The 16,338-nt window shown below is 34.8% G+C and overlaps 1 protein-coding gene across 15 annotated transcripts in view; it reads left to right on the top strand.

Annotated features, from left to right (window-relative positions):
- The window catches only part of LOC145469144 (kalirin-like), a 108,589-nt gene that overhangs the window by 40,920 nt on the left and 51,331 nt on the right, over positions 1 to 16,338 (top strand). For all 15 annotated transcript variants that reach the window (XM_081452828.1, XM_081452827.1, XM_081452825.1 and 12 more), the window contains 3 exons: positions 4,815 to 5,006; positions 6,516 to 6,884; positions 13,263 to 13,385. In XM_081452828.1, the coding sequence (XP_081308954.1) occupies positions 4,815 to 5,006; positions 6,516 to 6,884; positions 13,263 to 13,385 (684 nt within the window). The remainder of the gene's footprint in view (positions 1 to 4,814; positions 5,007 to 6,515; positions 6,885 to 13,262; positions 13,386 to 16,338) is intronic.

The raw sequence follows: 16,338 nt of genomic DNA, 5'->3' as shown, positions 1-16,338 counted from the left end.
TGAAGACAAAAGAGTTTATGTACATTATTGTTTAAGAGTACAAAGCAAGTGACTGTGGTGCAATGACAGAATTACCCAGGCATAAAAGCAGTGGTTGATTCTAGTGTAATGAATGGTGAATTTGAGACTTTGCAAGATGCCGAGACTTCTATTGTGGCCACTAGTGCAACACATTCTTACCCTTGCAAAAAGGAGTGGAGACTCCAAGATAGTGTGTCAAAAAATTTGAAATGGTGAGACCTGTGAAATTAGACTAAACTTCTGCAAGATGCATATTTTTGAGGGACTCTCTCATCTGTGCCAACTCTCACAGATAGTGCATAAGTTTCCCGCATACAGACTGAATCTTGCGGTCTCCCATATGGGTCACTAAATCTTCCAGATTCGAAGGAAAGCACCTATTTTGGCCAATTTTTGGCATTTTCAAGGAAAATTTTGGGAATATTGGACATGTTTTTGTGGCTGAATCAGCTGAGCTATACTTTTAACACCATTTTTTGGAGGGTTGAGAAAGTAAAATTGATGATCTCCTGGATTTTGATTTTTTTTAGGTTGGCCTCTTGAGGGACTAAATTCTACATTTGCCAGAAAGTCAGAGGCCATTTTGCTAAGTTGATGGTCAAATGAGGTCAACAGTCTTTTCACAGATTGTTACCACTATGAAATTTGGTTTATTCAGTGGTGTGAAAGCAAACAAATTCTCTTGTGTTGAATTCAAGAAATTTGTCAATAGAATACACTGTATTGCATCATGTTCAATTTAAATTACCCTTTGAATTTATAAAATGTGTTTTTATGGTCAAGGTTTTATCTAATGCACTGGATGAAATCAAGTAATCAAGTAATTACGTTAAGTTTTTCAACTGAATTACCGTTAAATATCTTTTATGAAACATCACCGTAATCATTTGTGCAAATTTAGGAATTAAGTATATTAACTATTAATTCCTGTAACAGTTTAGTTTTTTTTAAAAGTAACTGTATTCCTGTAAAAAATATTGAATTTTTATTTTGTGACTTCCAAATATATACAACTGTGCACATGCTTAATTATCTGCATGTTCTTCCCAACCAAGTTTTATTATTATGCCTGATATTTCATGCTCACGGCTGCAGCAGGTCATTATAATCACAATATTTTGTTCTGTTATTTGTTCAAGTCAAAAATTATCATGGCATTTTATTTCAGCAGTCAAGAATGATTATTCTTGGCTATATTTTAATGTGAGAATGATTCACATGTTTTTGCTTGAAGTTTTAAGATATATAGAATTGTCTGGAATCATAAATGTATTCCTAAAAGCTATACAAATCATTTTATTTAGAAAGTGTTACAAAAGATTGAAAGAAAATGTTTGCTTATTAATTTTTTTTCCTTTGAGTCAAAGCTAAATTGAAGGACACTTTTTTGAAAGGAAGATAAACTGTGCCACCAGCTAAATGACAATGAAAATTCATCCTTTTTCTTGAGATAATAGCATATTTTAATTTACACAAGAACGTGACTGCATTTTCATTACCTGGAGGTTTGCAATATTGTTTTTATTAACACTGCTTTTGTTTCCCAGCTGTAAATAATAGTAATTCATTGTCTAGCTCTCTCAGCTGGCCAGGGCCATGATTTGTTCTGAGAATCTTCCTTGGTTTTATGAATACTAATATTTAGAGGTCTGTCATGCAATGATAACAAACTTAAATTTTGGCTGACAAGTCCGATCTTGTCGTGCTGATAAACTTGTGAAGAGTATTTTTGACTGACCTTTAAATATTGCCAAAACTTTTCTACCCAGACAGAAGGAAAATTGTTGGTGAGTTTCATTTTGAGTTATCTTTTCCATCTTCCAGGAAAATTTAATTTTATCTGCCTCTCTGAACAGAGTCTGTCCAGACGTTTTCATTATTACTTTCTTCCTACCTTCATATATGTCTACTTTTGTTGGGAAAAAAAATTAACTTTAGTTAGAAATTTGCTCCTAGGGAAAGAGCAAAACTACTTTAGAGTACCCTTGTTTGTGTTGTAGCTTTTTGTTAGTTTTCCTGTGTTTTCATAGTGAGTATATTACCATATATATCAGACAGAATATTCTCAGTTTTACAGGTGAATTCAAGTTTATTACTGCCAACTTCATTTGTTCTGTTGACCCTTGAAAACAAATTTTAATTGCTTATACAAGAAATTATTTCCTTCAGGATTACAAATTACTGCAAGTAAAACTTAAAATAATATTCGGCCTCTTGAGCATAACTATTAGATTCCTTGTTGGTATTAATTTTTGCATTTTAAAACTGAAGATACTCCATGCTATGATACGACTAATTTGAAAGTAGCTTCTACCCTCTAGTTGTAGTTTTCTGGCCCAGATTATTCAAAGAGCAGACAGTTTTATTAAGAAGATTAATCTCTAACCAGCAAGTAAAATCTCTCTATTGTTTTGTGATCAGCTGTACCATGACAAAAAACATTTACTGCTAGCCTTGGATAGGAAATGAATTGTTTACTACTGCATAAGGCCCAAGACCTATCTTATAGACATGTATCACTTCCAGAACTTTTGTCAAGTAGAAATGTCATTAGGAATACAGGAGTAAGAATGATTTTGTCGAGAGCGCCAAAAATCAAAATTGGGAAAAAAATGTTTAAATTTTCCAAAACACTGAGACATCAGGCATTTGAATGGTCACAAGCTAGGTTTTCATCTTGCAGGCTTAAAACCTAACACTGCCTCATACCACATAACAAACAGTACCACATGGAAGAACTGCTCAATGACATTCATTTGAATGGTCACACACTTGGGTTTGATCCAGGGACTTAAAAGTTAGAACCACCTTGTACAGCATAATAAACAGTACCACATGAAAGGACTGCTCAATAGCTTTCATTTGAATGGTCACACACTAGGGTTTCATCCACAGACACACCACCTTGTACAGTACAGAAAACAGCACCACATGGAAGTACTGTCAATAGTTTTTACTCGAATATCACACATGAAATTCTCATCCACATATTCAAATTAATCGGACAGGAAAAGTGTAAATTAACTGTAGGTACACACAATTGTGCATTCCCAGTGCGATAATGACAAATGGGTCAGTGGTAATGCAGGCTTGTTTTGTGATCACTAATTAAGACTAAGAGAGATTGTAGACAAAACAAATGCATGTGATACTGACTGAAAAGGAATCTTCTGAGGGAATTTTTGTGAAACAAAAGCCCTGAAATATGTATTTTCCTCCATTCAGCACCAATCGATTTACTGGAAAATAAACGTCAGGTTTGAAATCCAAAATACAATGTATGCTGCAGCTGAGTCCTTAAAATATCAAAGAATCATCTCACAGGACCTCACAGTGTAGCTCCTACATTGTATTACATGTAAGTTGTAGTGTCTTTTTCACGCTCTAAGCTAAAATTATGAAGTGTCCTTACTAACTGGTTTCTTGGTTTTGAGAATTTGGTATTACATCGGGAGAATATCTCTTGCACGATGAATTTCTTTATTCTCTCCACCTGTCTGCCTGACAATGTATAGATATTGTAGGGAGAAAATACATGCCCATCCTTATCTGGAATGCAATGGACAAGAGTGGTCCAGAATGCCTTGTGTTCTGTGTACCGGTGACAAAGTTATCAACCAAATAAAGATAGAGAGGCTTTTACATAAGGATAACCTTGTGATATCCTCTTAAGGCACCTTTTTTTTTACATTATAATTCCAAGCTTGTGTTTTAGACAACGTGTGTATGTAAAACATTCATGAATACACATATTGTACTTTTACTTAAGTTTGTTTATACACATCAGCAGATTTACTGATAAAAGTTTTGCTTTACACTGTATGTTAACAATTTCTTTGATGTTGATGGCTAATCTTAGAAGTGATAGTTGGAAACTGGCCATTAAGTGGTTGCCTACCTGAGGGGATTCCTTATCGTGTTAGAAAAGTATTTTAAGACTAGCAGAAAAGCATTTCACATTATTATTAGCATACAGCTGCAGAATTAAGTGGCCGTAATGAATTCCTTCTTCAGTATAATACCATGATATGTTAGGGCAATTTCATAGATTTGGAAAGTGCACACATACTATCTCTGGGACAAATACTTAACTGTGATAATTGATCAATCTTGATACCTTTTGACAAAGTTTGTTTCATGCCTTGTATAACATTAATTGATTAGACGTCAGGAAATTGATAAATGTGCGGATAACATAGAGATGTAGGTTATTTGCATCCTTCTTTGCTTTGGTGCTTAAGGCTATTTTTAGAATTCAAATGCCTTAAATTTAGAAAGGAGCTGCCAGTGTTTACAAGTTCTGCAGACAATAACAAAACAATCGATGCAGATATTGGTCTTATGTATCTTTAAAATGTATGTTATTTTTGACTACCATTTATCCTTTATGGCAAATGGAACATCTAAGTACAATGGATCAGATTAAGTGCAGATCCACAGTGCAATTGCTTCTAGAGAAAATTTCAGTTAATTCTTGGTTTTGCCATGCCTTATCCTATGGAAAACTAAATTAGAATCGGGAAATGAAACTAAGTTGTCTGCAGAGTGGTTGCACAGATGTTTGTGTATGAAAGTTTGGAAGCCTTTAGAGAGGTTATCAATAATATTTATCATACCGATAATTTTATGCTCAGACAATTGACTTCCTGTAAAAAAATCACCAGGTGATTCTCGCCATGTTACAACAGCATATTCTCTTGGGATATAGAGACACACAGTTGTTTTAGGTAACATTTTGTGCAGAAGTGCTCCTTTGCCATGTTGTTATTAACCTTTTTTTTTTTTGGTTTCAGAGTGTTTACACCAACATCAGCCGTGTGCTAGAAGTGGCAGATAAACTAAGTGAGGCTGTGCATTATGAATCTGACCGAATCGAAGCTCTAGCACAGGCTGTCAGTCGCGAGTGGAAGTCATTTGATATGAACATAAATCAGCGGAGTTGTTTGTTAGCACGTTCTGTTGCCTATCACAAGCACAGTGAGGAGGTAAGACACATGTAGATACCAACCTGACTTGAGCAAAAGCGATCTCTTGTCTGACAACAACCTAAAATAGGTCTGATTATTGATTGGAATATTCATGAGTTCAAGTATTTCGTGCTTAAATTTGTAAATTTCCCAGAAAATTGCAACAACAACAACAAAAAAAAAACATCAGGAAAATGAAGGTGGCAGACACCAATTTGTCCCACTGTCTAAACAGACAATCTTTGAATAGATATCGGTAATCCAAAAGGATCTGTGGCTGTGTTGCACAGTGTAAACAGTTCAAAAGTTATGAATAGTAATAATTTAGTGCCAAAATAAACTCAATTATATATAGCAGACGTTTTGGGCTTAGCCCTTTTCTTCCTCAGTGCAAAGTTTTGAATGGGACACGTCATTGAAAAAATAAACAATTATATGTGCGACTCTAAGAGATAAGTAAATAACCCTAACATTTTGCTCTTTAGGGATATACCAGCATTTTTTGAGGGGGGTTGGGGTTGGGCAATCTTCTGGGGCATGATTTTTTTTTCTTGCCTTTAGGTTGTGTATGATACATTTTGGTGGGCAATAGTTTGTGCAAGAATTTTTTTAACATCCAATACCAAAATAATGATAGTAGAACTTAAGCTCTTACTCAATTTTTTCCCCATGGCTCCCCTTGCACAATTTTGTTCAGGAGTTTTTGCTGTGCAGGACTTGTCCCCTTCCTTAAAAAAAAACAGTCCTTACCTTAGTTTTATTGATTTGTAGTGAGAAATTAGATCTTGGTCATTTTAGGGTTAAAATTTTTGTCATCAATACGGTAGTGGACTTTGGTTAGAATAACTGACAGTATGTGTTTAGAGCATTTTAAAGCTGTAATTTTGTAAGTCCAGTTTAAAATTCAATATGTTGTCAGTTACCCACAGGTTTAGAGGGATAGATAAACTTGTACAGTTTAATGATACTCTTCCTCTGATTTTTACAGCTGAAATTTCTTAGAGAAGTTTTTTGTTTTCAGGCTTACCTCACTTGATTTATTTTATTAACATTACGTGTCATCTATGATTATAATCCATCAAATATTTTCGCTCATGTGCGATTGGTCCAGCTACATACATCACATGACTGAATATTCCCCAGCTAAAACTGGGGAATATCTGAGTGATATTCCCCAATTTTCAAAACTGCATGTGTTGCGAAAAACATTTGAAGAATAATAAACACAATAGCCTCCATTTGGTGCGAAAATCTGCTCAGATATTTCTCCTTGGACATTATCTGTTCCTCAAAGTTCACAGTTTTCCTGGAGCTTTGCTTTCAGAAAACTGTTTGCTTCTTGGAACAGATAATGTCCGCAGACAAATATCTGTGCAAATTTCTGCCCCAAATGGAGGCTATTGTTTATTTATGTGGTTTGGTGCTAATTTTGCAAAAGAGTATCTTTGGTTTGGCGTTAATTATGTAAAAAGCATGTGTGGTGTCCTCAACTCAAGTGTAACCAGGTTTGCTTATTTCATTTCTTAGTTTCTTCACAATGTAAAGCTCTGGCAAGACAAGCTACAGAATAATGACTATCTGGATGTAAAAGAAGTGGCAGCAGTTGAAAATTTGTTAACTGATCTAAATGACTTAAGGCAAGAGATCGAGGATGCATTTGAGACTGTCAGCACAGACAGCAAGGCTCTTTTAGCAGAACTTCAAAAATCTCCTGTGGTCATGGAAAATCAGTTTCTTAAAAATCCTGAATATTCTGAAGAAGCAGGATCTCATGTTATGGATATTTACCTGGAGGTTCACGAGCACCACAGACAGTTAGGAATGTTGTGGGAAAAACGGAAAGCAAGAATTAAAGAGTACCTTCATCTGTGTATGTTTGATCAAGACAGCTCACAGGTATAATACAAGGACTGTACTGTAAACTGCCGCTTATAAGCCACAGGCTTATACAACTTCATAAGGGGTTTGGATGGGCTTATAAACAGAGAGGCTTATATCCATGGGGTGAAGGGAGCTTCTGAGGATAATAAAAAAACCTATGGGCCTATAACTGAAGGGACTTATAAGCGGTAGTTTTACGGTATATTTATTGTGCTAAATTTGAAGTGTTCTGTTTTGAAGGGTAGTCAGGTTTAAATGATCATTTGGGCTTTATCTGTGTATGCTGGCTTATGAATCATGGGCCCAACACATGGCCTGTTTGTAGTGCATTCATTGATTGTGTAGGCAGTTGCTTGCTTTTTGATTGTGTAGACATATATTAATTTCACTTGGCAATCTTTTGCCTCCTGTTTGCTGGATTGAGTTTAGATCTCATTACTTTGAGCACAATATGAGAGTAGTAAGAAATTGAGATACTGCATGTTTTCCTTTAGTTCTCTGTAATAAATCACTTCAAATTAAATCTAACTAAAAATACATGTTTTGTTTTTTCAAGAATCATAGGTATCCTGTTTGTTTGTAAATCAAACTTCATGGCTTATCAACTTGAAATGTATATTAACTGTCAGTATATTAGATTCTTAATCAAAATTTTGTTCAAAAAATAAAGAAGATTAAAAAACAGTAAAGATATCAGGTTGCAAAAAGCAACCTTTTGTAACCATCATGTTTATTTGCATTGCTGCTAAAGCTTACCATCACTAGCGTTAATGAGAGTAATTCATTTTGTTGGCTCTCTCTTATGAATGAAGGATTTCAATCTTTCTTGTCATGTTTTTATTTTGCATGCACTCTGATCATTTGCCAAATTAATGAAACTTGTGTGTTTTGAATTGCACAGATCCTGTTTACAGATTACAGCTAATAAACTTGAAATATCATCAAATGATTTTTATTGAACCTTTTTTAATAAAAAAATCTGTAAAAATAATAAAACTTTCTCAATAATAGAGCCACTTATATTAGCTACAAAAGTTCATTATTCAGCTAACAATGGCCTATAAACAACTTGTGGAGTGCTTCTGTCATTTTGTTACCAGCTTCTCTTGCCAAATGTTAACTGAAAATTCTGTTGTTCTTGATATAATTTTGTTTTTGATCAAGTCTTTGCTTAAATGTCTCAGTATGATATTAATATTTCCTGTGCAAAGCAAATAAGAATTTGTTTACTTTCTTATTTCCTTTCTTTGATAAGCTTACATGTATTAAATTGACTATACATTAAACTCTTCCCTAGAGGTGTCAGTGTTTTTTGCCTACACTTTACCTACTCCTTGTAAGGAATATTTTGTTTACCTTCTCTGGTAATATAACTTGTGTTTTCACCTGTTGGATTCTGTGAAAAATACTGACAACAACAAGACAATTATTTTTTCTTTAATTCTTTTGCCTTCTTGTATGTTTCCTTTTGAATAACAAGCAACTCAGGTAGTTTTTTGTACATTTTCATATGAATGTTACTCTTTTTGAATTTCTCTTTGGTTACTTACGATGCTAATATCAGATTTATAAGATTATTGGTGGTAAATTATTCAAAAGCTTGTTTTCAATTGGAGTTAGTATTTTCATTTTGGTCTAGAGGTGTGAAGAGTGTCATATTTTCCACTATATTGCATTCTCAGTTCGTTGTTATGAAAGTGTAAAATTTATTAAAATTTATTAGCTTATGAAATACTACCTTTTGCCTTTTCTTTATACCTGAACTAGTAATTCAGTGAAATTTTCCTTCCAGACAACAATATTAATAGCCATTTGTTACCCAGCCCAAGCCTACAGGAACCAATCACATGCCAGCTTTTTTATTTCATTTACAAGGAAGCATTAGAAGTGGCAAAGAATGATTGCTTTACATGAATTTCACCTGTGTTACTGGGAGTTTCTCCCTGCTTTATCAGTTTAAATGTGTGAGGTATTGCTGGATCTTGTTCTGCGCAACGATCACCCAAATGAACTTCTCTATAGATACTGGATAGGCAGAATGGTGAGAGATATTTGGTGCTTCAGTTTGAAGCTAAAGCAGTAGTGAAGCATGTATAGAAGAGTGTGATAATTTTATCATTTTAAATTCATGTTTTATTTTAAGCAATCAGGTTTCAAAAAGCAGAGTGCTTTGCATGGACATGGATATCAGAAGAAAAATAATTTTTATTTTACATTTTTAAAGGAAGTTGAAGTGAGCAGATGAAAGTGAAATTAATATTTCTTTAGTATAGCATGACAGGAATATTCTGATGTATATTCATTGTTTTATGTTTTGTTTTGAAATTCACCAGAGACAAGAGAGTGATATAGATAAAAATCTACTCTCTGCTTTCTTGGATCCAGCATCAGTATTTTTCAATTTCAGTGTATTGACTTTATTTACGGTAGCATTAATGTGTGAGCATTTTACTGTGTGTATGCTCTGTGTTATTCACTGTTGTACATGTCTCTTTGGGGTAAAATATCACCACAATATCATTTGTACAAGAAATTATTAACAGAAAATAATTATTTATGGTATAAGGTATGGATCACAGAACCAGTGCTTAAAGCTGCATTTTTTTTCCCTGTGCGATATTTGTGGAGGAAACTAAAAATATATTTTACATGTACACTGGATGTCAGCTTCCTTTGACTGGCCTAACTATTTAATATATTCCTTCAGTTGATTTGCTGTGTTATTGTTAGAGTAATTTTGCCTTAGGTTATTCACTAACCTCACGGTCAAATTTTCCAGTCTTGGGTTAAACCTTTTCCTTGTAGATTTCCCAATTCAAAGACATCACTTTAAAGGGTGACAATTTGTTCCCAGTAGAATGTTTTTGTTTGTGTCTGTTTACAAATGTGTGTTTCACTTTTGTGAGATGCCAAACCAGTTGTATTTTCTAATTGTAGTTTCCTCATGCTCTGGAGAGTGTTTTTCATTTAAAACTCATGAGTTTACTGTAGGAAGCAGCCCTTGATTTTAAGCCAAACAAAATTGGCAGACAGGGAAAGCAGACTCCACTTGAAATCCGGCTTATTCTTTTATTCAACAGGTGTTGAGTAATGGACATGGCACATTGTAGAAAGTTTTCAATGTATGCTAATTTATTCACAGTTTGGTCTGCTATGTAAATTACAGTCTTTGTGTGGTTGACAGCACACACAAGACATGTGACAGCTAAGTTCCATTGTTTAGTGACTGTATTGTTTTATTAAGCTATCTTAGTGAGTTTTTCTTATGTGTATTTCAAGTGATTGGTTCCTTGCAGTTTCTTGGTGTAAATTGAATTCTTTTCATTAGTTTTGTCAATTTTGCCAAATTGAAAAGGAAATTTCTTCCAGTTAAAGGATGAATCGTAATTGGAGTAAAACCCAGGAGGAGAGTGGGAGTTGTATATTTGCCTGTGTCATAAAGCAGGTGTTTTGGGAAAATGTCTTTAAATTTTAATATGCTTTATTTCTAACTGTATTTGCAAATATTAAAATCACCCCCAAGCTCTTGAAATGACCCAAAATAAAACTGAAAAATAATGTTATATCATAAATTGACAGCAAATGTGTTGAACAAGAGTGGTTTTGTCTTTAGAAATAATATTTTTGTTTGGAAAACACCTGGTTTCCATACTGGAAGATTGATGAGGGTTTGAGAATTACAATTTAGGAAGAATTATTTGTAAAACAACAAAGAGAAGACTGAAATGAAATGGAACAAAAAATCTACATATAGTCACTAACATGTCACTGAAAATGGTAGGTACTCTTTTAATAACACATCAGCTGTATTTCTGTTTTCTTTTTTTATTGTTACTTGAAGACAGAGTGTATCCTGAGGCCTGGCAGAATCTGTAGGGGCATTTACTGTCATAACATACAAAAATTACTAATCATTTATTTTATAAGATTGTCATGTAAGGGACAGTTCATTGTGTGTTTCAGTGTTTAACAAAACTCAAGAAGATTTTTTAACATAAAAACTTCAACGGGAATTTGTAACTTATAACATTTGTTCACATTTTCATGCTCAAAATGTCTTGTATCTTGAAGAAAATTGACTGCATGACAAAATAGCTTCCATTTAAATTATACAATTTGGAAATTTAAATTATATTTCTTTTTCAATCGCTTGGCTCAACGTCATCCCAATCCTCCATGTACAGGCAAACTCCTCTTTAGGAAATTTTTCCTCTTGTAAATTAAGTGTTTACAAGTTAGTAAATATGTATACAAAATTACAAAATGTATATAGCAATGTTCGATTGCTGTTATATTCTATTTCAAATGAGTTTTCCATTTTCTTCTTAAATGTTTATGCATATATTTTTATTTATGAAGTACAGTGGTATAAGCTGTTTTTACTTTTTGTTTTGTGGAACACATGATATCCATTACTTTGTTTACAATTCTTTGCAGAATTGAAATATAAACAAACACACAGCTTTCATTCTTGATATTTCCAGAGGTCTTGTGCCACAGAGTTTTGTCATTTGAATGAATATCTGGTCTGATATCTAAACTTACTGTATGCTAGAAAAATATTTTAAACTGCAGAGGAGTTGTTGTGGAATTATTGTATTCTGATATTGATATATCTGGTGTTTCTAAACATTAGTGCAGTTGCTCTCACTGAAACCTGTAAAATATCAATGATGTTTCTTTGTTGTCATGCCATCTAAATTGTAGTTATATATTTTTAAATAAATTATCTTTATTTGTTAGAAGACACAGGAACAGTTATCAGCAACCTCTATTTGGTCTCTTAAGTTAATATGTTAATGAATGGATTGGGTTTTCAGAATGTTTAAGTTTGAGAATCTATGGTAAAGAGAAAATTTATCACTGCAAGAGAAGGAATACTTAGCTTTATTCTTGATGTTACAATCACCTCAGATTTCAAACCCTGAGAATTTTGCACCATTATAAGAGGATTTAGATTCAAGTTCAAAGTTGTAGTTATATTTCTGTTTTATTACTTTATTAGATATCCGGTAGTGGGAGTAAAACAGGAAGGCTTGAACCCCACAATGCAATATTACAAAAAGAGCAGTTATTGTTTATCAGTGCTTATTCAAAAAATAATAACAGTAATGCTAAGTTAAAAGTGAAAAGAAAAAGGTAAAGTCTGCATGCGAGTCAAGTGGCCCATCAGGCCGGAACTTATCCCGGTTTCTGTAGCATGAAGCAACTAGGAGTATTTCTACTCCCCCCTGGATGGGATGCTAGTCCATCGCAGGGTTACCCCCAGCATTAAGTTTGCCGGTACCCATTTATAAACCTGGGTGGAGAGAGGCACTTTGAGAGTAAAGTGTCTTGCCCAAGAACACAACACAATGTCCCCGGGCAGGGCTCGAACTCGGACCGCTCAATCTGGAGATGAGCACACTAACCATGAGGCCACCGCGCCTCCCTATGTTAAAAGTAAAGTAAAGTAAAAGTAGAAAATACATTTTGGTAATTCAGATGCACTTTGGCTTTAGGTTGGTACAATTAACATAACAGCATGTTTACCCTTGCATGTGGTCTTATGTTACTGGTTGGTTTGAATTACTAGTAATTTTGATTAATTTGAAGTGGTTGGGGGTACGGGCAAAGTTCTGAACTAACACAAAACACTTTGGAGGTCCCTCAGTGGGTCATTTGTCCAGCTGATGTAAGAGCATTTGCGAAGGTCATGGGAAGCAATTTCAATGTAATTACATTTTCAAACAAGACATTGTGGAACCCTGTGCCAACATAGAAACTCTCACTACTGCTTTATTTCTTTCCACTTTATTTTCCTATATGATCACTGCTTACTTTCTTGTAACATATTACATAGTATTGATATTTTAAGGAGAATTGAAGTACAGATCAGTTCTTGATTTTGATCAAGTATGGATATTGCTAGTCAGATCTTTTTGGCCAACAACACTAAAAACTCATTGTATCACCACATATAATCTGTAGTCAGTGCTATATAAATAAGTGATTAAATAAAATAAATAAATGATTGAATAAATAAATAAGTGAATAAAAAGCTTCCTGATTAGGTAATGTAAAGTCTGCATACGAGACAAGGGGCCCAACAGGCCGTAGCTTATCCTGTAACATTAAGCGACTAGGAATACATGTATTTCTACTCCCCCCTGGATGGGATGCTATTCCATCGCAGGGTCACCCCCAGCACTTAATTCGCCAGTACCCATTTATACACCTGGGTGGAGAGAGGCACTATGAGAGTAAAGTGTCTTGCCCAAAAACGCAATACGATGTCTCCAGCCAGGGCTCGAACCTGGACCGCTCAATCTAGAGTCAAGGGTACTCAGCATGAGGCCACTGTGCCTCCTGAAATTATTTAATTGTAATAATATAATGAATATTATATTTCAGGTGATAAAATGGATTGAAGAGCATGGGGAAACATTTCTGTTGAAGCACACGGGTGTTGGGAAGTCACTTGTGAAGGCAGAAGCTCTGCTCAAGAGACATGAAGAATTTGAAAGCATTGCTCAGGTTAGTTTGCACAGAGGTGAAGATTAAAAGATAAATTCTCCTAACTTATTATTATATGTTTAGTGTTATGAGTAAGGAGAGTTCTCAGAATGAGCATCCAGGGGTTTCATTAAGGGCAGAGCACCGAGCAAATTGACCGGCTGTGAGGATGATTTTGCCTGCCTGGTTTGACCATCTAAAGGAAAGTTTTTCTCATAAAGAAGTTTAAAAAGTTTTACCTGCCTGTGAAACTGGAACCAGTTACCCTCCTACTGAAAACCTTACTGAAACCCCTGAGCATCTATGGCAACTGTTCGTGATCTGAAATCAAAGTCTCCCAACTAGTACAGAGAGAGCAAGTGGAATTTGGTAGTAGACAAGAAGATTAAGGTTTGTTATTTGCATTGTCACGCTATACCTATTTACACTAGCTGCATGTGTGACAACCCAAATCAATGCTGTAATGGAGATTATTTTAAGCTTGTTGGCTAACAAATTGCCATTTTCATATATATATTTTTAATTTTTCATCTGTGTTCCCTTAATCTTTTCTTCATGGGACAAAGCTAAGATAAGATCTTTCACTTGCATAGGACAAAACACCAGATTTGAATCCTCGTCTACGTAGGTCAGGGGTTCACACAGATTTCCAAGCTCTTCCAATTCTTCCTGACAGCTTAGGTCATTAATTAATCAAACTGTATGGATTTCAGCCAATCAGATTAGGGGATTTGTTTTCTTCAAAAAGGAATGAATTAAAAGATGTAGACGATATAACCGTCACATACAGCATTAAGATTTAGATTTGGATTTGTCTTTTACTAAGAAGATATTGATTTAAGTAGTCAAGATTTGCCTGGGCCACCCAACAATGAGTTTTCAGATCTGAGGAAATTACTTAAACATTTTGGATTTTTTAAAGCTGATAACTCAATGACCTTTACTACTGCTTCCTAATTTTGTTTCGTGCTTTCGATTTCTTGGCTCACAGCTTGTGTTAAGACGGCTTTTAAAATTCGAATCACCTTGTGCAGCATGATAAACAGTACCACATGAAAGTACTGCTCAATAGCTTTCAATTGAATGGTCACACACTAGGGTTTCATCCGCAGGCTTAAAAGTTACAACCACCTTGTACAGCATAATAAACAGTACCACATGAAAGTACTGCTCAATAGCTTTCATTTGAATGGTCACACACTAGGGTTTCGTCCACAGACTTAAAAGTTAGAACCACCTTGTACAGCATAATAAACAGTACCACATGAAAGTACTGCTCAATAGCTTTCATTTGAATGGTCACACACTAGGGTTTTATCCACAGACTTAAAAAGGTAGAACCACCTTGTACAGCATTATAAACAGTACCACATGAAAGTACTGCTCAACAGCGTTCATTTGAATGGTCACACACTAGGGTTTCATCCACAGACTTGAAAGTTAGAATCAGAGGTCTTGTGCAACATAATAAACAGTACTTCATGAAAGTACTGCTGAATAGCTTTCATTTGAATGGTCACACACTAGGGTTTCATCCACAGACTTAAAAATTAGAACCACCTTGTACGGCGTAATAAACAGTACCACGTGAAAGTACTACTCTGTAGCTTTCATGTGAATGGTCACGCACTTTGGTTGCATCCAGAGACTTAAAAACCGACACATCTTTAATTGCCTTTAGAGCAAATGAACCTCACCCTTTTAATTATGATAAATTGTTGTTAAGTAATCGATGTTTTTCCTCTGGAAACACTATTTTGATCTTAAGTAAATGTGGGGAAATAATTACCAACTGTGTTTGCTCATTAAAGTGAAGGTAGTTTCGTGGATTTAATTCCCTGGTTGAGTTTGCCATGATAATGTCATAACCTCGTGTTTTGATTTCCTCTACGACTTATTCTGTTAATGGTGAAATACTTTTTTTCTTTATATCATTTCTATTTATTATTTTCTGAAGCCCTGGTGTTTCATCCCCTTGTTTGCCTGACTGTTGGACATTTTCATTTCTTTTTTTGTGTCAATTTTTTTAATTATTACGGTTGCCGTTACGAAATGGTTACAGTTTCAAGTGCGGCGTCACATGTCTATGGTAACCAGCTTAGTGAAATAATTCGGCTTTATCGATATGGTGTACTTTGAGAGTCGTTGATTTATTTTTCGTGTGTCATAAATGCCCTTTTCGATCCGGAATGAGTAGGCTGCGTTTTTTTTGCCCGAGATAATTGGCTTAAGGTGTTCATACAAAGTTTTGTTGATTTGACAAGCTAGATTAATCCTTTTCAATCTTACTATCCGCGCTCTCCAACTTTCTGGAATGAATGTACACTAACGGCAACCTTTTGCAAGTCTTCAGTCGTTAATGTTCTTAGTTTCTTTGCCGTTTTGTCCGATTTTAATCTCTGATGTCATACCTTTGTTAATTAACTTATTTTCCTTCCTTCTTGAAAGTTTTAAGTCTGTGGATGAAACCCTAATGTGTGACCATTCAAATGAAAGTGTCTAAGCAGTACTCTCACGTGCTGATATTTAATTTTTAATGTTTGAAAAAATGAAATTTGTGATTTCTTACTGAATATTATACTTGGCCGCTTTCGGAGCTAAAAGGGTGCAAGGGTTAAAATAAATTGGTTGTTAATCTGTTTAACTTCATTCTTTTCTTGCGTGTTCCTGCCAACCCACGCTAAGGTTTGCGACAGTTAACCTTCCGTCGACTTTATCATCATAATTCTGTTTGGTAGAGATATCTTTTATTTTTAGTCGTGTTTGGTGTGTGCTAACTTGAGATAGCGAAGTCATCCGTTTTTCGACTTAGTCGCTTTTTCTCAGGCGACGGTTAGCGTAAATGTGAAATGTGTGAGAAGAATTAACTTTAGTATTGTTTTAAAGTGCATTGTCTTTAGCGAAGTTTTCACTCGCGTTAGACAAACATACGCCCCACTTCAATGACTTTATCCTGTTTACATTCATGCTTCAG

The sequence above is a fragment of the Orbicella franksi genome, chromosome 15 (assembly GCF_964199315.1).
Source record: "Orbicella franksi chromosome 15, jaOrbFran1.1, whole genome shotgun sequence".
In the NCBI taxonomy this organism is placed as follows: domain Eukaryota; kingdom Metazoa; phylum Cnidaria; class Anthozoa; order Scleractinia; family Merulinidae; genus Orbicella; species Orbicella franksi.
The sequence above is the reverse complement of the archived record's forward strand: the minus strand, read 5'-3'. Positions and strand labels throughout refer to the sequence as shown.